At 40.7% G+C, this 23,914-nt stretch overlaps 1 protein-coding gene across 16 annotated transcripts in view; it reads right to left on the reverse strand.

The window, feature by feature from the left end:
- RALGAPA1 (Ral GTPase activating protein catalytic subunit alpha 1) overlaps positions 1-23,914 on the reverse strand; it is a 231,499-nt gene that overhangs the window by 123,970 nt on the left and 83,615 nt on the right. For 14 of the 16 annotated variants that reach the window (XR_012159487.2, XM_073349047.2, XM_073349040.2 and 11 more), the window contains 7 exons: positions 22,064-22,188; positions 18,157-18,373; positions 16,317-16,493; positions 13,078-13,230; positions 10,521-10,714; positions 10,315-10,413; positions 10,044-10,199 (listed from right to left, as the gene is read on the reverse strand). Coding sequence is in view for 15 of the 16 variants with exons in the window: in XM_073349047.2 (XP_073205148.1) it covers positions 10,044-10,199; positions 10,315-10,413; positions 10,521-10,714; positions 13,078-13,230; positions 16,317-16,493; positions 18,157-18,373; positions 22,064-22,188 (1,121 nt within the window). In the remaining variant the exon portion in view is untranslated. The remainder of the gene's footprint in view (positions 1-10,043; positions 10,200-10,314; positions 10,414-10,520; positions 10,715-13,077; positions 13,231-16,316; positions 16,494-18,156; positions 18,374-22,063; positions 22,189-23,914) is intronic. The other 2 variants (XM_073349044.2, XM_073349051.2) reach the window with 1 other exon arrangement.

Below are 23,914 nucleotides of genomic sequence, written 5' to 3' on the forward strand. Positions count from 1 at the left end.
ATGCACTCCCTATCCGCAGCTTCACAAAGTCACGGGATCTCCTGGTCAACCTCCTCCTGGCCCTAGCTAAAATGGTCATCTATAAAACTAGGATGAGGAGGTTGGCCGATGGAGTCTCCTGTGACTGTGGGGCCTATTGCTGATCCTCCGTCTGTTCACATATCCGGGCAGAGTTTCTCTGTACAGTGTCCACTGACTCCCTTGACGCCTTTGAGGAGCAGTGGGCACTGTCCGGGGTTCTGTGCTCGGTGTCCCCGGCCGGTTCCCTTTGTTTGACCCTTTGACCACACTCCTGTCCCTGTTATTTCATTAGTTGTCCCCCGTATTTATTTGGTGTCCAGGTCCATTAAATCCCCCTATTAGGCTGGGGGGATCCTTTAGCAGAAAGCCCGCCCACTTCCCAGATCCCAATAGGATCACTCTCCTGTAGCCATCTGGCCCGACACTGTCACATAAGGTACATATTGTGATTTCTCTAAGAATCTATGAATTGTTTAAATCTATGAATCTGCATGTGGACAAGATACAGTAAGTATAAAAAAACTCCCCAGTTCACATGCAAATAAAGAATATAATCCTTCTCTGAAAAAATTCTCTAAGAGACAGACTTTGTAGCATACCTTGATGATCAATGTTAACATGCAAATTTGCAATTCAGTAGGAGAGAAAATGTAGTTTAGTGGTTAGAGGAGGGGAAAACTGGAAGTTAGGTCTCTTCAGTTCAATTCCTAGCTACATGCTGACTGTCGTCTTAAGCAAGTCTTATTCTGCCTCCATTCAAATCAGTTAAAATTCTACCATTGACTTTCATGGGAGCAGAGTTGTTCAGGCCTTTAACCTCTGTGGGATAGATCCACAAAGGGATTTAGACACCTAACTGCTACTTTAGATGCCTAAATCCAATATTTTAGCTCCACTGAGATCTCAAAACCCCCACTCAGTTGCTGCCTAAACCTGGAGGTGCCTAAATTCTCTAGGTGCCTAACTTGCTGATGGTGGGCATGTGAAAAGCTGCCATGCTCCCAGGGACAGTGGACTGAATATCTACCAGTCTCTGTGTGCTCTCCTGAAGGAACTCTGCCTGGATGCCCAGTGATGTGGCTATGTGGAGTAAAAGGTCCTGGAACACCTTAAAGCCCTTCAGAAGAGAAGGGGAGGATGAACCAGCAGCACGGCATCATCCAGTAATGAGGAAGAGGGTCTTGGCTGAGCAAGAATTGGCTCTCGCCCGCCCCCCCAAAAGATGCATCTGGAAGTGATGACTCCGGTGGCTTCTCAGGGAGGAAGACAGCTGATACCTGGGCTTTTGGCTGATCCAAAGTCACCACCGTTGACCAGGCAGGTGACTTCAACTTTGAATGAGATGAAGAGTGGGATCTCTGCAAGCGAGGAATGTCCCACTGAGTCCAAGGTGGCCACTGATATGGGTAGGACATTGGTGACCAGTAGAAGCCTGGCGAAGGACCTCTGTCCTGGCCACATGCCAATTCTGGGAGCCACATTGGGCCATTGGCAGCCCCCAGAGTTCATTAGGAGATGCGTAGCAGGAGGATGACAACTGACTTGGAATCAGAGCCCCTGGATCTCGGAGACATGAGTGGAGCAATGCCTGAGGGAGCCAATAGGAAGTCCAATTCATCCACTGTCCAGAACACGGCAAGAATCAGCTCCCCCGATGAATGCAGTGCTGTCAGTATCGAGCATGTCAGTGCCGCAGGCAGCACTGGTCCTGGAACAAACAGTGATACCAAAGCATCCAAATGCATCGATGTCCAGGATGATGAGAGCCCCCATGGGAACAGCCGAGGTGTCAAATGTAGCAGAGCTAAAGAGAGCCCCGGTTCCAATGTCCCCCGCACTGATTCCAGTACCAGCTCCATGCCCATCACCAGGAGGAAGTGTCTAGGTGCAGTGCTGAGGGGCACAAAGGTTCAGCGGGGCGCTCCACTGGAGGGCTGCTGAAGGCGCGAGCATCGCAAAGTCTTGGACCAGCAGTGAGGACAGAATGGAAAGGTAGAGCAGGTCTGCTAGACTGGTACTGGCATCACCCTCCTCGGGACCTGGAGGCCGGCACTGTAGTCAATGATACAGGGTTTATGCCCTTCCCACTTGGTATCTGTGCCATCCCACATGCCAGAACTGGTCCCATGCCGGTCTGTGCTTTTCTTGGGTGAGGCAGAGGAGTTGCCCCACAACCTGGAGTAGTCCTGATTGGTCTTATGAGACCTCTTCCTTGGCACCAATAATGGAGAGCAGCTCCTTTGCCTCTTCGGAGAAGCACTTGCTCTGGAATGAGAGCCTGAGGGCCATCTTCAGCCTGAGGAGGGCTTCAGTACTGGATCAGGATGCATGGCTTGTTCAAGCAGATGCTGCTTGAGGGGAAGGTCCCTGCGCCACCCAAGTACACTTCTTGAATGATCTACAGATTGAACAATGCTCTGTAAGGTGGGCCTTGCCAAGACAAAGCAAGCACCTCATGGGGGGGGGGGGGTGTCACTGTTAGGGATCGCTCCTCCACATGAAGGACATTTAAACTCTGGTGTGGGCATCAGCAGGGCACACTATCAAATAACACTCTCTACTAACCACTAACACTGAGTATATACAATAAACTAGTCAAACTAATGGTGCCGCCCCTCTATGGGTACTGCTAGGCAAAAGTCTCTGGTTATGGAGCGCTGGCCACGCATACACCTAAGTGCAATACATGTCTGCATCTACTCACGCAGATATGAGCCACTAAGAAAAAAATTTAAGCCACGAAATGTCTTTAGTTTCTTTCATGCATTTTAACACTAACTGATCTGTTCTATATTTCCTTTCTCTAAAAGGAAGAACATAAGGGGAAAATTTACTTCATTTAATTCCTACAGGACAGCTAAGGGAGAGGATTTCAACTGTCAGCTAAAGAATCACACTAAATGGTTACCTGGAAATACAGTAAATTCTGAAAAAATAGCAGTGTTGCCCAGTCTCACAATATTTGGTGTTTTTCTAAAAAGCACCCCCTGCTCTCCTGAGTCCTCCTATTTCATGAGAACCTCAGCTTTCATAAAACAGTAAGTTTATAGACTTCGTGGGTGTGGAGAAAAGCTTGAAACCATGACCCACGTGTGTCCTAAAGGCTCAGAAACCAGAAAAAACTGCCAATTTTTTTTTTAAAATCCTATGGACTTTGGGGCCTGACCCATGATTTTTGAACACTTGGATGGCAACACTGAATAATAGTTAAAAAGACTCTAAATACTGTAGCATATAATTGCTTTAATATTTCTTCAGCCTTCTGTTTACTTTGTGAAGATAATTTCAAAGTTCTTCTGTCATATGGAAGACCTAAGATTGGAAATGAACTGTTTTGCTGTTGCACAGGAACAAGTGAAATTTCATTTTTTACAAAGCTCACAAGTGATATCTCAATAAGGCAGAAATAGCATCAGGGAATGAGGGAAAGAGAAATTAAGACAGAGGAAAAGAAAGGTAATCAAAAGCAGCACAATATATGAAAAAAATGTAGATAGGTTCCTTTTGTAAAAATGTAAGATCACTGCTAAATCACTCATAGGAAGATTGTGATTTGAATAGGTTTACCAGAACTAACATCTTCCTTACTGTGATGGGTTTTACCAACCCCACACTGAGGAGGAGAGGGTTAGGGAGCTTCTATGGATGCAGGAAGCTTTGCTCCCTCACCTCAGCTGGGCATGCTCCCAGTGGAGGGAGCATTCAAAAGGGAGCAGCTCAGTTCAGTCTGGGCAGATGGAGCAGGAGAGCAGTTGGGTGCAGCAGCCTCCTGTACAGGGCTCCAAGAAGCCAGGACTGGGCCTCACAGCTAAGCCACTGCAGACCTTCAACTACAGGGACTGCGGGTGATGAGTCACTGCCAGCAGGAAAAGGTGCTCCACAGACAGACCTGAGAGGACATCAAGTGGGATCCCAAGGCAGATCAGTGGCACTCAGAACAGCAGAAGTTGGGGGTAGGAAATGACTCAGGGAACTGGAGTAAGGGTGCCAGTCCCTAAGTCACCTGTATGACAATTATTTTGAAGTCAGAACACAGTGGAGCAAGGTGGGCTTGGGTTCCCCTACTCCTTCCCCATCCATACTGTAGCCACTAGGCAATGTGACCGTTCACTCTCACCATTGGGTGATATTATCTTGAACTGTAGCTGCTAGGCAAGGCAGCCATTGACTCTCACCATGGGGCAGCAGTGCCTCAGACTGTAGCCACAATTAGACGGTACTGGCCTCGGGGAGGTATCACAGAGTGCTCCATTATGACTGCTCTGGACAGTGCTCCCAACTCAGACGGACTGGGCAGGTAGACGGGAAAAGGCCCGCGAACTTTTGAATTTCAATTTCCTGTTTGGCCAGCGTGGCAAGCTGCAGGTGACCATGCAGAGCTCATCAGCAGAGGTGACCATGATAGAGTCCCAGAAGAGTAAAAGAGCTCCAGCATGGACCGAAAGGAAGGTATGGGATCTGATCGCTGTATGGGGAGAGGAATACGTGCTATCAGAACTACGTTCCAGTTTTCGAAATGCCAAAACATTTGTCAAAATCTCCCAGGGCATGAAGGAAAGAGGCCATAACAGGGACCCGAAGCAGTGCCGCGTGAAACTTAAGGAGCTGAGGCAAGCCTACCAGAAAACCAGAGAGGCGAACGGCCGCTCCGGGTCAGAGCCCAAAACATGCCGCTTCTATGATGAGTTGCATGCCATTTTAGGGGGTTCAGCCACCACTACCCCAGCCGTGTTGTTTGACTCCTTCAATGGAGATGGAGGCAACATCGAAGCAGGTTTGGGAACAATGAAGATGATGATGATGAGGTTGTAGATAGCTCACAGCAAGCAAGTGGAGAAACCGGTTTTCCCAACAGCCAGGAACTGTTTCTCACCCTGGACCTGGAGCTAGTACCCCCGAACCCACCCAAGGCTGCCTCCCAGACCCGCCAGGCGGATAAGGGTCCTCTGGTGAGAGTACCTTTTAAAATAGTATACATGGTTTAAAAGCAAGCATGTTTAATGATTAATTTGCCCTGGCATTCGTGGTTCTCCTGGATATACTCCCAAAGCCTTTGCAAAAGGTTTCTGGGGAGGGCAGCCTTATTCCGTCCACCATGGTAGGACACTTTACCACACCAGGCCAGTAGCATGTACTCGGGAATCATTGTAGAACAAAGCATTGCAGTGTATGTTTGCTGGCGTTCAAACAACATCAGTTCTTTCTCTCTCTGTGTTATCCTCAGGAGAGTGTGATCATTCATGTCACCTGGTTGAAATAGGGTGCTTTTCTTAAGGGGACATTCAGAGGTGCCCGTTCCTGCTGGGCTGTTAGCCATGGGGAGGGGGGAGAGGCTAGCCAGGTACCGGGGGGAGGCAAAATGCGACCTTGGAAGGAAAGCACATGAGCTATGTATGTAATGTTAACAGCAAGGTTTACCATGAAAGAGTGTACCCATTGTTCTAGAAAATGTGACTTTTTAAATATCACTGTCCCTTTTTTTTTCTCCACCAGCTGCATGTGTTTCAAGGATAACAGGATCTTCTCCTTCCCAGAGGCTAGTGAAGATTAGAAGGCGAAAAAAACGCATTCGCAATGAAATGTTCTCTGAGCTCATGCTGTCCTCCCACACTGACAGAACACAGACGAATGCATGGAGGCAGACAATGTCAGAGTGCAGGAAAGCACAAAATGACCGGGAGAAGAGGTGGCGGGCTGAAGAGAGGGCTGAAGCTGAAAGGTGGCGGCAGTGTGATGACTGGAGGCAGGATTCAATGCTGAGGCTGCTGGAGGATCAAACTAATATGCTCCAGCATATGGCTGAGCTGCAGGAAAGGCCTCTGGAGCACAGACCGCCGCTACAGCCCCTGTGTAACCAACCGCCCTCTTCCCCAAGTTCCATAGCCTCCTCACCCAGATGCCCAAGAATGCAGTGGGGGGGCTCCGGCCACCCAGCCACTCCACCCCAGAGGATTGCACAAGCAACAGAAGGCTGGCATTCAATAAATTTTAAACTTTTCAAGTGCTGTGTGGCCTTGTCCTTCCCTCCTCCACCATCCCTCCTGGGATACCTTGGCAGTTATCCCCCTATTTGTGTGATGAATTAATAAAGAATGCATGAATGTGAAGCAACAATGACTTTATTGCCTCTGCAAGTGGTGATCGAAGGGAGGAGGGGAGGGTGGTTAGCTTACAGGGAAGTAGAGTGAAGCAAGGGGCCAGGGGTTTCATCAAGGAGAAACAAACAGAACTTTCACACCGTAGCCTGGACAGTCATGAAACTGGTTTTCAAAGCTTCTCTGATGCGCACCGCACCCTCCTGTGCTCTTCTAACCGCCCTGGTGTCTGGCTGTGCAGAACCAGCAGACAGGCGATTTGCCTCAGCCTCCCACCCCACCATAAACGTCTCCCCCTTACTCTCACAGAGATTGTGGAGTGCACAGCAAGCACTAATAACAGTGGGAATATTGGTTTTGCTGAGGCTAACCGAGTCAGTAAACTGCGCCAGTGCGCTTTTAAACATCCAAATGCACATTCTACCACCATTCTGCACTTGCTCAGTCTATAGCTGAACAGATCCTGACTACTGTCCAGGGTGCCTGTGTAGGGCTTCAGGTGCCAGGGCATTAAGGGGTAGGCTGGGTCCCCAAGGATAACTATAGGCATTTCAACATCCCCAAAGGTTATTTTCTGGTCTGGGAAGAAAGTCCCTTCTTGTAGCTTTTGAAACAGACCAGAGTTCCTGAAGATGCGAGCATCATGTGTCTTTCCCGGCCATGCCACGTTGATGTTGGTGAAACGTCCCTTGTGATCCACCAGTGCTTGCAGCACTATTAAAAAGTACCCCTTGCGGTTTATGTACTCGCCGGCTTGGTGCTCCGGTGCCAAGATAGGGATATGGGTTCCGTCTATGGCCCCACCACAGTTAGGGAATCCCATTGCAGCAAAGCCATCCACTATGACCTGCACATTTCCCAGGGTCACTACCCTGGATAGCAGCAGATCTTTGATTGCATTGGCTATTTGCATCACAGCAGCCCCCACAGTAGATTTACCCACTCCAAATTGATTCCCGACTAACTGGTAGCTGTCTGGCATTGCAAGCTTTCACAGGGCTATTGCCACTCGCTTCTAAACTGTGAGGGCTGCTTTCATCTTGGTATTCTTGCACCTCAGGGCAGGAGAAAGCAAGTCACAAAGTTCCATGAAAGTGTCCTTACGCATGTCGAAGTTTTGCAGCCACTGGGAATCGTCCCAGACCTCCAACACTATGTGGTCCCACCAGTCTGTGCTTGTTTCCTCGGCCCAGAATCGGCGTTCCACCGCATGAGCCTGCCCCATTAGCACCATGATGCCCGCATTGCCAGGGCCCGTGCTTTCAGACAAGTCTGTGTCCATGTCCTCATCACTCTCGTCACCGCGCTGACGTCGCCTACTCACCCGGTTTCGCTTTGCCAGGTTCTGGTGCTGCATATACTGCTGGATAATGCACGCGGTGTTTAATGTGCTCCTAATGGCCAAAGTGATCTGAGCGGGCTCCATGCTTGCCGTGGTATGGCGTCTGCACAGGTAACTCAAGAAAAAAGGCGCAAAACGATGGTCTGCCCTTGCTTTCACGGAGGGTGGGAGGGAACGGTGGCCTGACGATATGTACCCAGAACCACCCGCGACAATGTTTTAGCCCCATCAGGCACTGGGATTTCTACCCAGAATTCAAATGGGCGGCGGAGACTGCGGGAACTGTGGGATAGCTACCCACAGTGCAACGCTCCAGAAGTCGACAGTTGCCTCGGTACTGTGGACACACTCCACTGACTACATGCACTTAGAGCATTTGTGTGGGGGGACACACAATCGACTGTATAAAAACGCTTTCTACAAAACCGACTTCTAGAAATTTGACCTAATTTTGTAGTGTAGACATACCCTTGGTTGTATTAATTACTACAACAAGGTCTTGAAAATTATGCTGACTAGGCACTCTCTTACCAGAACTTTTCTAAATTAGTTATTAGATTGCTTTGTGAGCAAGAGAAACTACTGGAACTTACATCTCTCTACAAGAAGCAAAATAACCAAAAACGTATAGCTGTCTGCTGTAGCCTGGACTCACTGTTCACACGTATTATAGTTACATAGCACCAGAGGTTTCTATGCCATTTTACAGGCAAATGAAGACTGCCCCGAGGAATTAAATCTAAATTACATTGAAAACACTCAGATAGCGACAAAATCAGAAGATTAAAAGTGAGGTCAGAAAAGAGGAAACTGGAAAACAAGTTCAAACAAAGGAATGATGTGGTCTGAGTGGCAAGGGATGAAGATGATTTTCACGGCAGTATTTTGCCTTCAATTTCTTTACACCTCTCAACTAATTATCAACTACATTTAACTCTGCAAGATTGCTTCTTCCAGTATTTTCAGAGAGGTATGGGGCTTGATATTGCTCCTACCAAAGTCACTGGCAAAACTGTAACTGACTCCAATGGAGGTAGGATTGTGTTACTGGTGAAACTCAGAAAAAGTACCAAAATGTTTTGGATTTGTAAGCTCCTACTTACACTTCTCTAATAGCTCCAGAATGAAAAATTTTTATTTGACTGAAAGACTGCTAATAAAAATCAAATCTGATCTTTAACTTCTCCTACCTACTTTTTCGGAAAGAATTCAGTCTTCACTCTGATCAGCTCATAGGCCTTCATTTGTTTGTAAAAAAAACCTAACAGTTACCCACTTTTTCGTTCTTCAAGGATGTGTTGCTCATGTCCATTCCATTACCCATCCTCCTGCCCCTTAGTCAGAGATGTCAAGAAAGAACCAAGAGGGCATAGAGCTGGCAGTGCCTGATATACCAGCGTATGAGCGCAGCACTCAAGGGGGTGACACAACCAGCCCTATGGATACCGCTAAGGCAAAAATCTCAGATGGCCATGCATGTGGGCGTGTGCACACTTACAATGGAATTGACATGAGCAAGTACTTGAAGAGTGGGAGTTTGCCTATATTACCGATCTGACAGGTATAAGGAAAAAGCTTGACCTTCACTGAAGGGATCCTGACCAGAAAAAGAAAGAAAGAAAAAAAAGATGCTAATCACTTCAAGTTTTAAAAAAATACTCCAACAAAACCAGCATTCTAAATTGGCTTGGATTACCATATGCAAACAGGACAATGGTATCTTGGGCAAAGATCATACTTTCTTTATGCATTTGAATAAGTTAATATGATGTATGCTTTGTTAACAGTTTCCTTTTGTACGGTATGCTTTCCCTGGGTCAGCGATGTGGTCTATATATAGAATGGGGAGCTGGCAGCACCAGGGGTCTCAACCCAGCTCTGACAGTCACTTAACCTTTTCATAAAAGGTTCCTCCACTGAAAATTAGGGACAATACTACCTATCAAATGGAAGTTAATACTGTGAAAATGAGCTAATTATTTCTATCGAAGTACAGTGAAGATTTATACTATGTATACGAAGATAGATTTGTTTAACTACAAGCACTAGGTATGGCGCAGCATGTAATTGCACCAACCAAGTAACAGACCAAGGACCATGTTGTGACTCAGAGCCAATATGGTCCTTTGTTCCTACTTTGCTCCTGGGATGGGAGGAAAGGGAAGTAGCAATCTGAGCCAACTTTGTACTTGGCACAATTACTTTCCCACCAGCCCAACTGCAAAGGTTGGTGCAGTGAAGGGAGGAAGGGAAGTCTCCCATAAGTTGCTTGTTTCTCCTTCCTCCATGCTGCAACCTTTAATATGGATAGCACAGCCTGTGCAGATGAAAAAAGGGGCACCTTCTGCCTCCTTACACCCCTGCACAAATGTGTATAGCAGATTATGATTGTGCTCATTACTATGAGCATGATTTACCAAGGCAATTGCTCAGCAATAGGATATAAGCCAAAGTACTGATTTTTAATTACCAACTTATTTTAATTGAAAATCCACCCAGTATTTTCTGATAGAGAAGTGACTCCATTTCAGTTATACTGTACATCCTCATCTGAATTTAAAAAAATATATAAAAAATCTACTTACCTGATCAACATGAAGAAGTCCACAGTGCATTATATTGTAAAAATGAGTTAAAAAATCCCTGTTTGGGGAAACATCTTGTCTTCGCTTCATTGTATTACAAATAAGCTTATAAGCATGTAGCTTGCCTTGTTTGTATTTATCAGTCAACATGGTTGCCTACAGTTTTTTACAAAAAAAGTACTTATTACACAAATGAAGTAACAGGTTAATATTAGCATTGTTCTATATTATATGAATGTCTCTTATCTACTGAATGGTTTATTGTATTTACCTTGAAAAGCCATGGAGTTAGAATTCTCAGTGGTGGAATTAAAACTGGTGGAGAGGGTGAAGTCAAGTTATCAGCTGAAATACCAAGATTATCTCTGATCTGTAATTATTTAAGAACACAGAGGCAGTATGTCAGAAATTTATAGTTTTTGATCCATTTTCAAGCTCTTGCCCTATCAAGCTGGTTTATAGAGAAGGTTCTTGTACCTTAGCCAGGTTCTGCCAGAGTTCACACAAGTAATCAAAAACTTGCGCATGAATTTCAGGGTCCATAATGGTGTTTACATCTCCCAAAATCCCTAGCATTCGTCTCCACATTACAGTAGCAACATCTGCATGCCATCCTGTAAGGGTGCCCCCTGCCATCACACTGCAACATTCTGATGGGAATTCACTAGTTTCTGTAATAGGAGAAAAAACATACAATAAGAATGACCTTTGGTAAAGTAGGATAAGGTCTTATATTTAAATCCTGAATAGTTTCCTTAAAACAAGTAATAAATGGAGAAGGCATGTATGTAGAGTAAGTACAATAAAGATATTTCTTATAGAGCTGGCCACCTTAGCACTGTGTCATCTGATCTTGCTATTAAATTAACTACACCAGTCTACTCTTCCTTACTAAAGACATTTATGCTTTTGCTTCAATGAAGATGCAAATATCCAACATTCCCTGTGCAAAGGATCGTCAGAAAATTAGCTTTTGGCTTTAAATCTTACTCACTAAAGCAGTTGGACCTTTTTCTTTAGCATTTACCACGATCAACTCTTACTTGCAAATTAGGGAAGAGAACAGAGAAGAAAGTGTGAACTGCTGTATCTTGCTACTAGTCCCTCCTTAGTCAGCTAGTGAGGTGGCAATATTCAGTAATTCAGCCCAGGAGCCTGAAAGCATCAGACAAGATGCAGTTCTCTCCACTTCAAAGTAGAGCAAACAAAACTTACTTTTCCAGCTGGCAGATAGTTTATCTGCTTTTCTTAGCCCCCCCCAAAAGCCTAAATAAGTTAAGAATGGTAAATATCTATCAACTGATATTAAACATTAAAAACTGTCAATTATAAATATTATGCACAAGCGCTTGAAAGTCAGGATAGTCAATGCTGTAGTTTCTCCAAAAACAAAAAAAACACACTTCACTATTATCCCATATCTCAGCTGCCATCCATATGTAATATTTTATGGTACAGTATCTAAACTCTTATTTGAGCATTACAAACAGAGGATATATTTTTTGGAGAGAGAATGAGGTTAGATTTGAATTTTTGATACATAGGATTAGTTTTTCAAAATACCTAGGATTTTAAAGTGCTCAGCACACACAACTGGAGACATATTTTAAACAAAAACACCCAACCCCACCCCACACTGGAGCTGGCTGGAAACCAGAATTTCCACAATTTCATAAACTAACTAAACAATGCTCTGAAATGGAAAAAAATAAAATTTTGAAATTTCCTGCAGAATGGGAATTCCAAAATTGTGTTTTGAAAAAGTTAAAAAATTTCCACCCTTTCAAAACATTTCTGAGGCTCTCCAAGCTGGCCAGAGCCTTGAGTAGCCTGGCATGTGGGGAGAGTCAGGGCTTCCAGGACTTAGCCAAAAGCCTAGAACCCCTGAGCAAACACTGGATTTTGAAAGAAACGTGCTTGATTTTCATTGGGATTTTGTGAAAATCAACATGTTCCCACGGAATGTTTTGATTTTGACAAGTTTGCATTTTTTGACAGAAATATGTTCCATCAAAAAATTTCCAATCCTCTCTACTCAGTTCACATTTAGGCAATTATATAAGGACGAGACCGTCAAAAGTGTTAGCGCACCACAGCTCCAATTGTGACACTTATGGTCAGATTTTCAAAACATTTCACAGCACCAGAACATATTGAACTCTTCTGAAAATCTGGCCACTTATTTAGATGCCTAAATAGGATCTGCGTTCTCTTGAAAATCTGGCCCCAACTGGATACTGCGCTTTTTAAAAAAAACTGGCACATAGTGGCTATGAGAAAACACTATTAAGATAAAATAAAAGGATATATATATTTATTTCTGTCTGTAAGTGAGTTGTAGAGGAGGGTCTGGAATTTGGGTCAGTGGTTCATCTAGGATATGTGGGAGGAAAATGCAGCTATGTACAATAGGGTAGATATTCTCTATATACCTTTACTGCATTTACACCATAGTAGTTAAGGGTTTGTTGTGCATGAAGTTTGGCAGTTAGGTATAGTTGATCCACATAGGGTCAGAGAAAAAGTTACCTTTCCATAAACTATCAATTTCTAGACTTCCAAACATTTCAACAAAGCAAGTGTGCCACACGATTAAATGGGTACCATTTATCCCCAACTAAGAGTTTGTATAAATCAGAAGAGAAAAACAACAGATATTCTAATATTACATTATAGCATCATATAAATGTAATGATGATTCATTACTTATGTATTAGTGAAGATGCAGTTCTGGATAATTCTGCACATTAAATTGAACTGCTGCGATTTTAAACATAAAAAGAACCATTAAAAGGTTTTTTGGACTGATAATCCAAATAATCCACTGATGAGCACCTGCTGTGATATACAAAAAACACAGGGCTTTCTGTAACTTTAAGGAACTTATTTTCATTCAAAAATTTCAAAATCTATCAATGTAAATTAATATAAAAGCCTTGTATGAGACTGTTCCATACTGAAGGGATATTAGCTATTAATTATATTGCATTGAAAAAGAAAGAACAATTTTAAAGTTTTCTATTCCAGATATTGCCTAGGTCATCTGGCGTCTGTAAAACTGAGTGGTGGAGCTTCTCATCCAGCTGCAGATCCTTCTGCTCAATATGATCTGCATTCAGAGTGGCAGGAGAAGGTGTCTGTGATCGGGATCCAAGAGCAGACTGGACTGGAGAAGCACTTTCAGAGCCTGTAAATGCAATTTTTTAAAAGTTACCTTAAAAATCTTTTCTATTTCTTAGAACTTCTGAAAAGCTTTCTAAACATAACATTAAAAAAACCTGAGCTCTTTTTATAATCATATTTGGCCAAGAAAAGAAATACACAACAAGCAGATGTCCATGTGAATAGTGCTGTGAAAGAAGTCATCAGTCAAGTGATAACCTGATACCAAAATATGTAAATGGATTAATTGGCAAATGTCTACATTAAGTACAAATAGTTTTAAAGTACTTATTTTCTCTGATAATACTTTCAGTGTTCTCAGCCAAACAAGTTTCTTCCCACCTTCCTTCACCAAGATCCCAATTCAGTAAAAGCATTTAAGCATGTGTTTAAGTCCTACTGAAGTGAATATTTTTCTCAACAGGTATAGATTTTACATATATGCTTAAGTCATGATTTAATTGGTGCCCAAATCCCTGAATGTGAAAAATAGGGTCAGAGAAAATTCAAAGAACAAGCAAACTGTAGTTAAATGAAAATTCTTATTCCTTCAACTACCAAGGGAAGTAAAATTCTGTGCTGGGGAAGCAATGCTGCAAAGACACCTCCTGATATTTTATTATTTCTTGGTATCCTTGTCAGGTCTCCATTACCAGCAGGCCTGGGAAAGGAGAGCAGGTTTCTGCTTCTCTTGCCTCACAGTTCACCTTGCCTCTGAGTCAGGGGCTGGCTAGAGATCCCCATAAGCAGCAGAGCTCAGGCAGCTTATTTAGTAAAGTAGCAGAGAACATGGGAGATCAGTGGTTAAATCATGTGCTTCCCTAAGCATAAATAAAGTTGTTACAATGAAAAGGCTGAAACTTCTGAATTTTAAAATTTAGACAAATGTAGCCTATATTTGAGATGTCAAGATAAACATGTATGTATGTGAAGTTCCAAAAGTAACTAATTTAGCTACCAGAACAAAAAAAAAAAAAAGAAAGAAAGATAAGGCTAACTTTCAAAACAATGATTTTTAATTAATTGTTCTCTCTTGAAAAGTTAGATTGATCATATCCAGAAAGCATTAAAGTAAATTCAATTGTTGTCTGAACAGTAATTATGTTAAATCAGGAAACTACATTAAATTGCTCAATTATGAAATACTGGGATTTCTATCCTGCTTCAAGTGAAAACCTCAACACAACTTTAAATATGGAATTATAATTAATGCCCTTATAATAAAAAGATAGTAGCAGTTCACGAAAGTGGACATTAAATAAAAAAAGTCTGAAGAACACCACTGATATACCATGGGGAAGTATTTTTCCCCCTTTCTGCACTGCTCTGCAACTGTTTCCCTCTGGTAGTTAAAAGGTAAAGGATTTTTATTAGCTACTGATTGCTTGTTCTCCATCTTTTCCTCAGACCTTATTTAAAATGCACATTTCAAGCTAATAAGCTCCAGGACTTCTCCAAAAAGGACATGTACAACTTTCCACACAGAAGCAGAAAATACTTATTTTAGTGCGAGGGAGGCATGGGGAAGAGAGTACATTAAGTACTGTATTTAAAACCTCTTAAAATAAACTTTATTTTATTTCTTCTCCTGTTTTCTGCTCTCTCCACATAGAAAGATATAGTGACCAAAACAATTCTGTATAGGAGTTGGAAAGGAAGGGGCAGATTAATTATGCAGAATATGATAAGCCATTGGGTTCTTTTGAGAAAACTGAAGGATACTCCTTCACAGTTGCCTCTAATTCTTACAAAGCGTACTGCAGAATCATTTTGCTCTAATGCAACTGAATGAACAATAATTGACAAACTCATTCATTTCCTGTTAATTTTCCGGTAAGAAAATTTCCCACTAAGAAACTGGAAAGCAGAGCTAAAAACAACAAAAATAACTATCTCTGACAAACAAAAATTGCCTATTCCTGAAATGTTGGCCCAACAAATATCCAAAATGTCAACAATTTCAAGGAAACAAGGGCAGTAAGATTAATCCTCATAACACTTCCATGCCAAAGAAAGAATTAAGACTGCAAGAGTACAACTGAACAAAGCCACTTCAGTTTATAAATATGGAGGGAACTAAGAAAAAAATGTCTAAGGAAGCTAATACCATGCTTCTCTGAGTATAAAGATAGCTTCAGGAAAGGAAAATAGAGTATTTCTATGGCTCATCTGCCAAAAGTAGAGATGTCTTCAATATGTCTGAAAATGCAGGCGTTTGACTTGTTATAGGACCCCCCCCCCCTCCCCCCAACAGCCCAGGGTACAGATGTCCTGTCACAAAGAAGAAACTTCAAAGTAGCAAGCGTGTTTGATCCTTGGCTTGCAACTAGCACAGCATTATACAAAACAGCTAGAGAACAAGGGATGTGAACCTGGCTGTGGAATCCATAAATCCTGGCCCTAGTAAACTCAACAGACACCTCCTCAGGACGCACCTTGGAGAAGCTTCTTTCCTACAAAAGGGAGTCTGCTCACTTTAGGCTCACAATCTAGTTCTTAAGAGGTTGATTTTTACCATGTTAAAAAGGGTGGGGAGAAGAGAAAAATGTAATAACTCAACATTCAAATGAACATGGATTGTATGCAGCACATATGTTAACGTTTTACATATCAAAAGCATCAAGCTCCATAACAAATCACACCGAGAGAACGTTAAGAGACAGGAGTGTCTCAGGCATCCCATGATGTAGCTGTAAGTTGATCTGAAAAAGTACTGTATACCAGAGTACTTTAAAGAGTTATTTATATAAAAAAATGAGTTGTTTTTCTAGTAATGATAAAAGTAGTTGGTAACACTTCATCGGTGAGATACAGTATATTATGTGCTCACAGTTTTGCACATGATAAATCTGTCAGTTTTTCCAGAGAAGACTAAACATATACGTAGCACTCTATGTCAATATTTGCTGATCATGTAAGTCAACAGGAAGTTTTTCCTAGTCATGTTATTTCACTCAGTTTTCATAAGGATTTCAATAAACACAATACCTGAATTTCAAATATCACTGCACACAGAAAATATACTAAATTGCAAAGTTGCTACCTGTATTCTTCAGCATAAATAGGAAAATATTTGAAATTAAAATATATTTATTTTTACAACGACTTTACCAGTAATAGTTGTAGCTTCAGCAGACAATGGTTGCTGGTTAAGACTGCTTGTTTCAGAATCAATGTGGAGTGTAGTTAGACTAGCCACTTCCTGTTCCTCGGCACTGTGTTGATGTCCTGAAATTGCATCAATCTCACTGGAAGCTGGTGTCCCAGCATCAGTGCCAAAACTGAAATCTATAGTAAGGAAAGAGCTATGTGGTTAATTAAACCATTGTTGATGAACACGAACTTAAAGAACATTGCCAACCAAAGACACTTCCAAAATGGCCTATGTAAAAATGTATACACCCCTTTATGTTAACAACAAACAGCTCAAGAAAATTACTCCAAAATCCACCCATTTAAGTAGGAAACCATTTACTATGTCAAATGATTCTCCAGTTTCAGTCACAAAACTGATTTATGTAAAACACACCGCTATTGCAATTCTATTTAGTTGGCAAGGTCAAATATTTTTACTTCGTTCTCACCATTTAGGTATAATATAATGCACAAATTATGGAATCTCCTCTCAACAACACTGATGGCTTTTCTACATGGAGACAGTATGCAGCAAACCAGGGTGTGAATATATGCCACACCAGTTTGCCCAGTGCTAACTGGCCATGTGGATTCTGCTACTGTGTACTGAAAGTTCCACAGTGCACTCGAAGTACTACAGAAATTTTAGGGCATCATAGTATGGTCCACACAGCATGCTGTGCAATGTAGATTTACATCCTGGCTTGCCGAGCACTAAGTCTCCACGTAAACAAGCCCTATGGTGCCTAAAAGACAAACATTTAAGTATTAACTTTAATTGATAATATTATGGCAAATGACAGTTTTCTGCAAATAGCACTAAATTGATTGTTTTGTATCCTGAATTTTAGATTTAACGCTGAAGACAAAATTTCATGCTCAAATCAGTTTGGCCAACATAGCTTTTGTTGCTCTGCTATAGTTAAGGCTATACAGTAAGATTCCAGGATTGTCATTCCACGTGTCGCTCTGAAGCCTACAATGTCTGTTGAATCAATGGAACAGCTACAAGCATTGTTTAGGGCTCTTTTTGTTGTAAGCATCACCAGGTTCAATCATTACTGAGATTCACAATCTCTCTTTGTAATTTTAAAGTTCTCACCCATTTTTGGCTTTTTTACACTTTACAAAGTACACCAGTAAGACAGCACAGGTTTTATCTGGTAGTTATTTAACTTCTAAAGTGAATAATTAATTCCCATGCTTTACGTAGATTTTCCAAAGAAAACCCATCACATCTCGCTTGTACAAGCTGTGAAGTCATAGTCCTCAGTGACACCTGAAGCCTCTTTCCATTAACAAGAATGGGAGTGGCATGAATAAAAAAATGCAAAAAAAATGGTTTAATAATTACCTATGTCTTATCAGGTAGTATTTTGCTTCACTATTCCTAACTACATAGTCAAATAGATTGCTATACTAAGAAAGGTTTTACTTTTTTATATTTAAACCGATGTTTTGAGGAAGTAAAAAAAGACTTCCAAAATGAATGCATGAAGATGTGTCAGTGTAGGGACCATATCTTCCTAGGTATGTCGTGTGGTGTTTTAGGGGGAGGGAGGTTGTTCAACACATTACACAGTAAGGCTCCATTTCTGCTTTGGGCTGTACTACAATACAAATAGTGAATAAAGCTATTTTAATAAGAATTACTGCATGTTTCAAGAACTATATTACTTCACTAACTAAACTACTGATAACATCAATGGATGTTCATATGAAATCCTCTTCATGAGGCAGCTGTATACAACTTATTTTAAAATGGAAATAAATACACAGATAAAAAACACTACTACTTTCGGAAAAATATACTTGCTTTCAAATTTGCGGCCATCATACTGGAAAGCACTGAATGAGTCAGAATGGCTATCTGAACTGATCAAGTCACTGCTTCCTGCACTGGCAGGAGATGTCCATTCAGAAGGCACACCTGGATCATCTATAGGGCGCATTTGGCTCTGCTTGTTTAATATATCAGGAAGGTCTTTTGGAACTTCCAGGCTGCCAGGACTGCTCCCTCTTCTTGTCACATTCTATTAATTGAAGAATTATAAAGTATTTTACAATCTAATAACGTTTCCTTATTCACAACAAGCAGTTATCACACATTTACAAATGTCAATATTCAGGGAAATAGTTCACAAATAATCAAATTTAAAATGTCTAAATATTATGAAGTATATAAATATTTTTTAAAAGTATATTTCTTTTTAGAAAATGCACTTTAGTTTATTGAAAGTATTCAAGTTACAATGTTTTGATTAGAAATTACCTCCTTTATTAAAATAATTCAAAAGTAATATTAAAAAATAATTGAACCCATTCTTCCAGTATTTATAGCTGTATCAAAAAAAATGCTCAGTGCAGAGAATTCTAGGGCCTTCATTTTGTGAGTGCCTAACTTGTGTGTGCAAAAAACCCAATGAGCCAATAATAAATGTGGATCTTGCACATACATATAACATTGTGCACACAAATCCCTTACCCACACTTGTGCATTGGGCTTTTTGCGCACCAAAAATAGGGAACAAACAAATGTGCATGCACTTCAAAAGACTGGGAATGAGGCCAATATGTGAAACATATTTGCTAAAACTAGAGAGATGCAAATAATATGGAGAGAGAATATTTTTAAAATTATCTCCAAAATACTAAACAAATTTTTTAACTTTAGATTTCTTTAAGTATTTGTGAGAAAAAACTCCATAAAACCTTGACAAATTTTGACTTGCAGCCTACAAAACTGAAAGCAAAATCTCAATATGTACCAAGACTCAAATCCTATGTATATCTTAATGCCCTAGACACTAAACATAATACTCAATATTCACTTGAATACCTTTTCAATGTATTGTGACAATGGAACCTACAGATCCTTCCTTATCCAGAAGAGACTAAAGTATGTGAAACCTTGTGTGTGTGTTCCTGGACTCTCACAACTGCCCTTTTAACAAGTTTTTATGAAACATCCTGAACTTTTCTATGAACTAAAAGTTAAGAGACTAAAGGTAACCTGTGAGAGGATTTTTTTGTTTTGTTTTTCAAACACTAGACCTGATCTGTTCTTTCCTTTGTCCTTTCCTTATTACTATCTGATCTTAAATTACAGGTTTCACTAGGTTGGTATAGTTTTCATGACGTAAGTTTGATGTTTCTTGTATCTCCAACTACCTGAATGGGGGTTCCAAAGAGGATGGCGCTAGGCTGTTCTCAGTGGTGGCAGATGACAGAAAAGGAAAAAAGATCTGAAGTTGCAGTGGAGGAAGTTTAGGTTGGATATTAGGAAAAACTATTTCACTAGGAGGGTGGTGAAGCACGGGAATGGGTTACCTAGGGAGGTGGTGGAATCTCCATCCTTAGAGGTTTTTAAGGCCCGGCTTGACGAAGCCCTGGCTTGGATGATTTAGTTAGGGTTGGTCTTGCTTTAAGCAGGGGGTTGGACTAGATGATCTCCTGAGGTTTCTTCCAACCCTACTATTCTATGATTCTATGGATCTAACAATGTAACACTTGTTGGGCTAACGATCTGGACCTTGCCTGACATTCCCTTTATGAATCTGCCATAAGGTCAAGGGGGAATTCCATCCAGCAACTGGGTCTCAGTTCCTCATTCCAGCTGACCTCAGCAGGGACCACAACTTTCTATAACACTGAGGTAAGAGCCATGTTTGCTGCCTGAACTGATAACAGGTATAGTCAACATGTTTGACCCCCTACTTATAAAAGAAAGTTTTTTCCTTTTCCTCACTCATCTGTCCTCTCTGTCTATTTCTGTTTTGTTTGAGTAAACTGATTTACCAAAAACACAGAATGAGTTTATGACGTTGATATAATCCAGTTAACATTTTCCATTTTATAATAAGGGTTCATTTGATTTTATGAATAGAAGGTTATTCATTCCTTAGTAACAACACATGATGTTCAACTTTGAATCATATAGAGCAGGGGTGGCCAACCTGTGGCTCCGGAGCCACATGTGGCTCTCCAGATATCAACATGCGGCTCCTTGTATAGGCACTGACTCTGGGGCTGGAGCTACGGGTGCCAACTTTCCAACGTGCTGGAGGGTGCTCACTGCTCAGCCCCACTCCCCCCTCCCCCCATGCCCCCCATGCCCTCGCTTCTCCCCGCTCCCCCCAAAGCCTCCTGCACGCCACAAAACAGCTGATTGGGAGGTGTAGGGAGATAGGGGGAGGCGCTGATCAGCGGGGCTGCCAGGGGGTGGGAGGCACTGGGAGCAGGGTGTGGGGAGCTAATGGGGGGGCTGCTGACGTATTACTGTGGCTCTTTGGCAACCTACATTGGTAAATTCTGGCTCCTTCTCCGGCTCAGGTTGACCGCCCCGATCTAGAGAAAGAACCAGATCCTTTCTAAGAATGGAGGTGCATAAGTAACATCTGAGTCAAATGATTTTGAATGGTGTAATTAAAAAAAAGACATCTTTAAATACACACAGAGAATGGCCAAAAATTCAGTGGTTTTGGAATTGAATAATGGAACATGGCAACAAGATAAAGGATTGGCAATTTGTTCTATACATGCTGTAGGCTGTATTGGGACTATGCAATATACTGTGCACCAACAGTTAAAATCTGATAAACATGGGATGTACCTTTGAAGGCAAAAAGAACCAGCATTTGAACAGATATTTAAGGCAAATCACCTGCCACTTATCTATCATTCATCAGATATGAAGATAAATCAATCCAAACGAACTACATGGAAATTGCTCCTCTTTTACCCCATACTATTAAGGAGCCCGACTACTCTTTGCAAACTTTATATGTGAGCAAACCTTAGAACGGCATTGGATACATCCACCACCTACTGAAAAGGAATTTGCTAGCCACACAAAATTGGAGTGATCAGTAAGTCTGAAATAATAATAAATTTAAATTGCTTCCCATTCTGTCTCTTCGTTGACAGAAAAACTTGCAATAAAATAGTAATTTTATATTTTTCCTTTCCCATCGCTGTCAATTAATAAAACATTTATCTTCTCCAATCAGCTGCCTCTTTTCATAATTCTTCAGTGACAACTCAATCCAATGCTTGTAATACAGAACTGCCTACATGATTATGAATGAGGACATCTCAAACATTGCATTACTGATCAAAGATGACAACAGTGAAAAAGCCAGGCTCTAGAGCAGAAAGCTATTGATACAAAAATATATTGATAAGAAGTGAAATGAAAAGAAGTGAAGGCAAACTATATACCATTTAAAAATATTTAGTCTTCTAGATTGTGCCAGTGAATACACCTTCACAGAACAATATACAATATCACATTGTGTATGTTAATACACACATTCAGGCTTTGATCGTGCAAACACTTATGCATACAAGTAACTGTGCCCAGGATTAGTGCCATTCAACTTGAAGAGACGATGCAACAGAATACTCATTTGCGTGAAGTGACATATATTGTTTGCAGAATCAATAATAATGAATAATGAAGAATTTTAGCATAAAAGAGTATGTGTGCATATTATGTCACTGCCCCTTATATTGTAAACTCTGTTTTTTAAGTCATGGTGTGTGACATAATATGCATGCAACATGACTTAAAAAACAGGATTTACAATCTAATGGGCAGTGATTTTCATATAATTTATTTCTGGTTCTTAAATCCAGAATAAAATATTTCTGTAACTTAAACAATAATTTTATAAATGTGTTTGCATATTGTTTTTACATGTAAAAAAGTCGTAAAAGCTTACCAATGCACTACCACTGCGGAGTCTCTCAGCTATAAACTCATCCATGAGGTCAGGAACATTTGTATTGCTACTGCCAATATCGCTAGCAAGAGGGTGCAGCTTTTGACTCATGTCCTCTCTATTGGCTAAAAGCAAATGAATGACTACATATAGTAAGGGATACTTTTAAAAATACATTTTAGAAAACAGAAGTCAAATCAAGAAACCTAGTCAGTAAAAAAAATTACTGCCCAAACATGCATTTATGAGTTTTCTCCTCTTGAATAGGTTCAATTTTAAGAATTAGTAAATCTCCTTTTTCCTCCCCACTAAGCAGGTGTTAGTCAATTTCCACTATAACCTTAAAGAGCAAGAAAGCTTACAGATAAGCACTACTCAAAGTTGTTAATGCTTGCTTTAAGGATACAGCATACACCCCTCCTCCCTTCCTCCACATTACCCTCCCCCCCAAAAAAAACCCTAGGAATTTTTATTATTTCTAATGAGGAACAATGTTGGTGAAGAAAGTACACTAGATAAAGAAATATGATAAATGTCAATGTAGTACTGTATACAGTTAGTATACTTGCAAATAAAGTGTTATGTAACAAAAATAATGTATGGTGCAACATGGAATACAAACTCAAAAAACTCTTTAAATGGTCAGTGATTTATGAACAATTAATTAATTGCTATATTTTTTAGTTTCCACATTATATAGAATTACGTTGCCTTAATTATACTATGAATGTAATACCTAATTATAGCATTTTAGCCTTTAAGGAGCAATTTGTTCAAGTTCATATTCCTACATAAAAATTATCCCTCAGGAGACTACAATGAAACTTATTATATGAATTTAACATAAGACCTTCATATCAAAATTTCAAATAAAATGATATTTTGGAATCATTTGTGTCTCAATACTTTTGCAAATGTAAACAGTTTCTCTTGGAGAAACTACATAAAATATGTTAAAACAAATGATACAGAAAATTTTTTTCTGAGACATTATGATAATAGTACCACTGCCCAGACTGTGGTGCTACGCCTAAAAGACTGCCCTCAGGTGGCATTAACATCTCAATGCAGGATGCATGACAGAACATTCTGTTAATCATGCTAGCATAACAGTGTAAAAAGGAAAACCTACCTTACTGCTGAAAGTTAATTTATTGTTCATTTAAGGTTATTTAAGATGTAAACTAAGATGATGAATATTATAATGATAGCCTTGTTCTGTCTGATCGATCAAGTCCACAGAGGTCCCATATTCAGCTGACAGAAGACTACCATGAGACCTTTATGTACATCCATGATCCCAAGAAAAAGAAAGCAATGATAGAGATTGCCGAGATGTAACTGCATCCACTTCAGTGAATGCATACAGAAAGGCCTAAAGCATGTTTTGAAATGGTTCAAACAAAAAATTACTAAAGCCATATCGGATTGTTCTAATGAAGCCATCCAAATAAGAGGAAATTTCTCTGTTTTACTTAATGTTAAAAATATTCTGTATGCGTTACATAACTGATTAAAAGCCAGGTCTCAACTTCAAAGCCTAATTTTGGGAGAATTTTTTGTTTTGGAGGAGAGGAGGAAGAAAACATACTAAATGAACTAGCAATTTTAATAGCTCAGTTTAACTGGCTGACAGCAGAGTCTTTTTTCCCAGACAGACAAACTATAGGTACCAGGACTTACTATTCCACTAGAAATAAAAAAAAAATATCTGAAAGCCATACAGTAGGCTGAATTTCAAAGCCCTCTAGCGTAGGCTAGGATACAGGGAGACTTGCATTTGATCCCTTGGTAGGTCATTTACTGTCTCTTCCTCTTCCCTAACTTGATGGTCTTCAGCAGCAAAGAGGT

The sequence above is a fragment of the Lepidochelys kempii genome, chromosome 6 (assembly GCF_965140285.1).
Source record: "Lepidochelys kempii isolate rLepKem1 chromosome 6, rLepKem1.hap1, whole genome shotgun sequence".
Classification (NCBI taxonomy): domain Eukaryota; kingdom Metazoa; phylum Chordata; order Testudines; family Cheloniidae; genus Lepidochelys; species Lepidochelys kempii.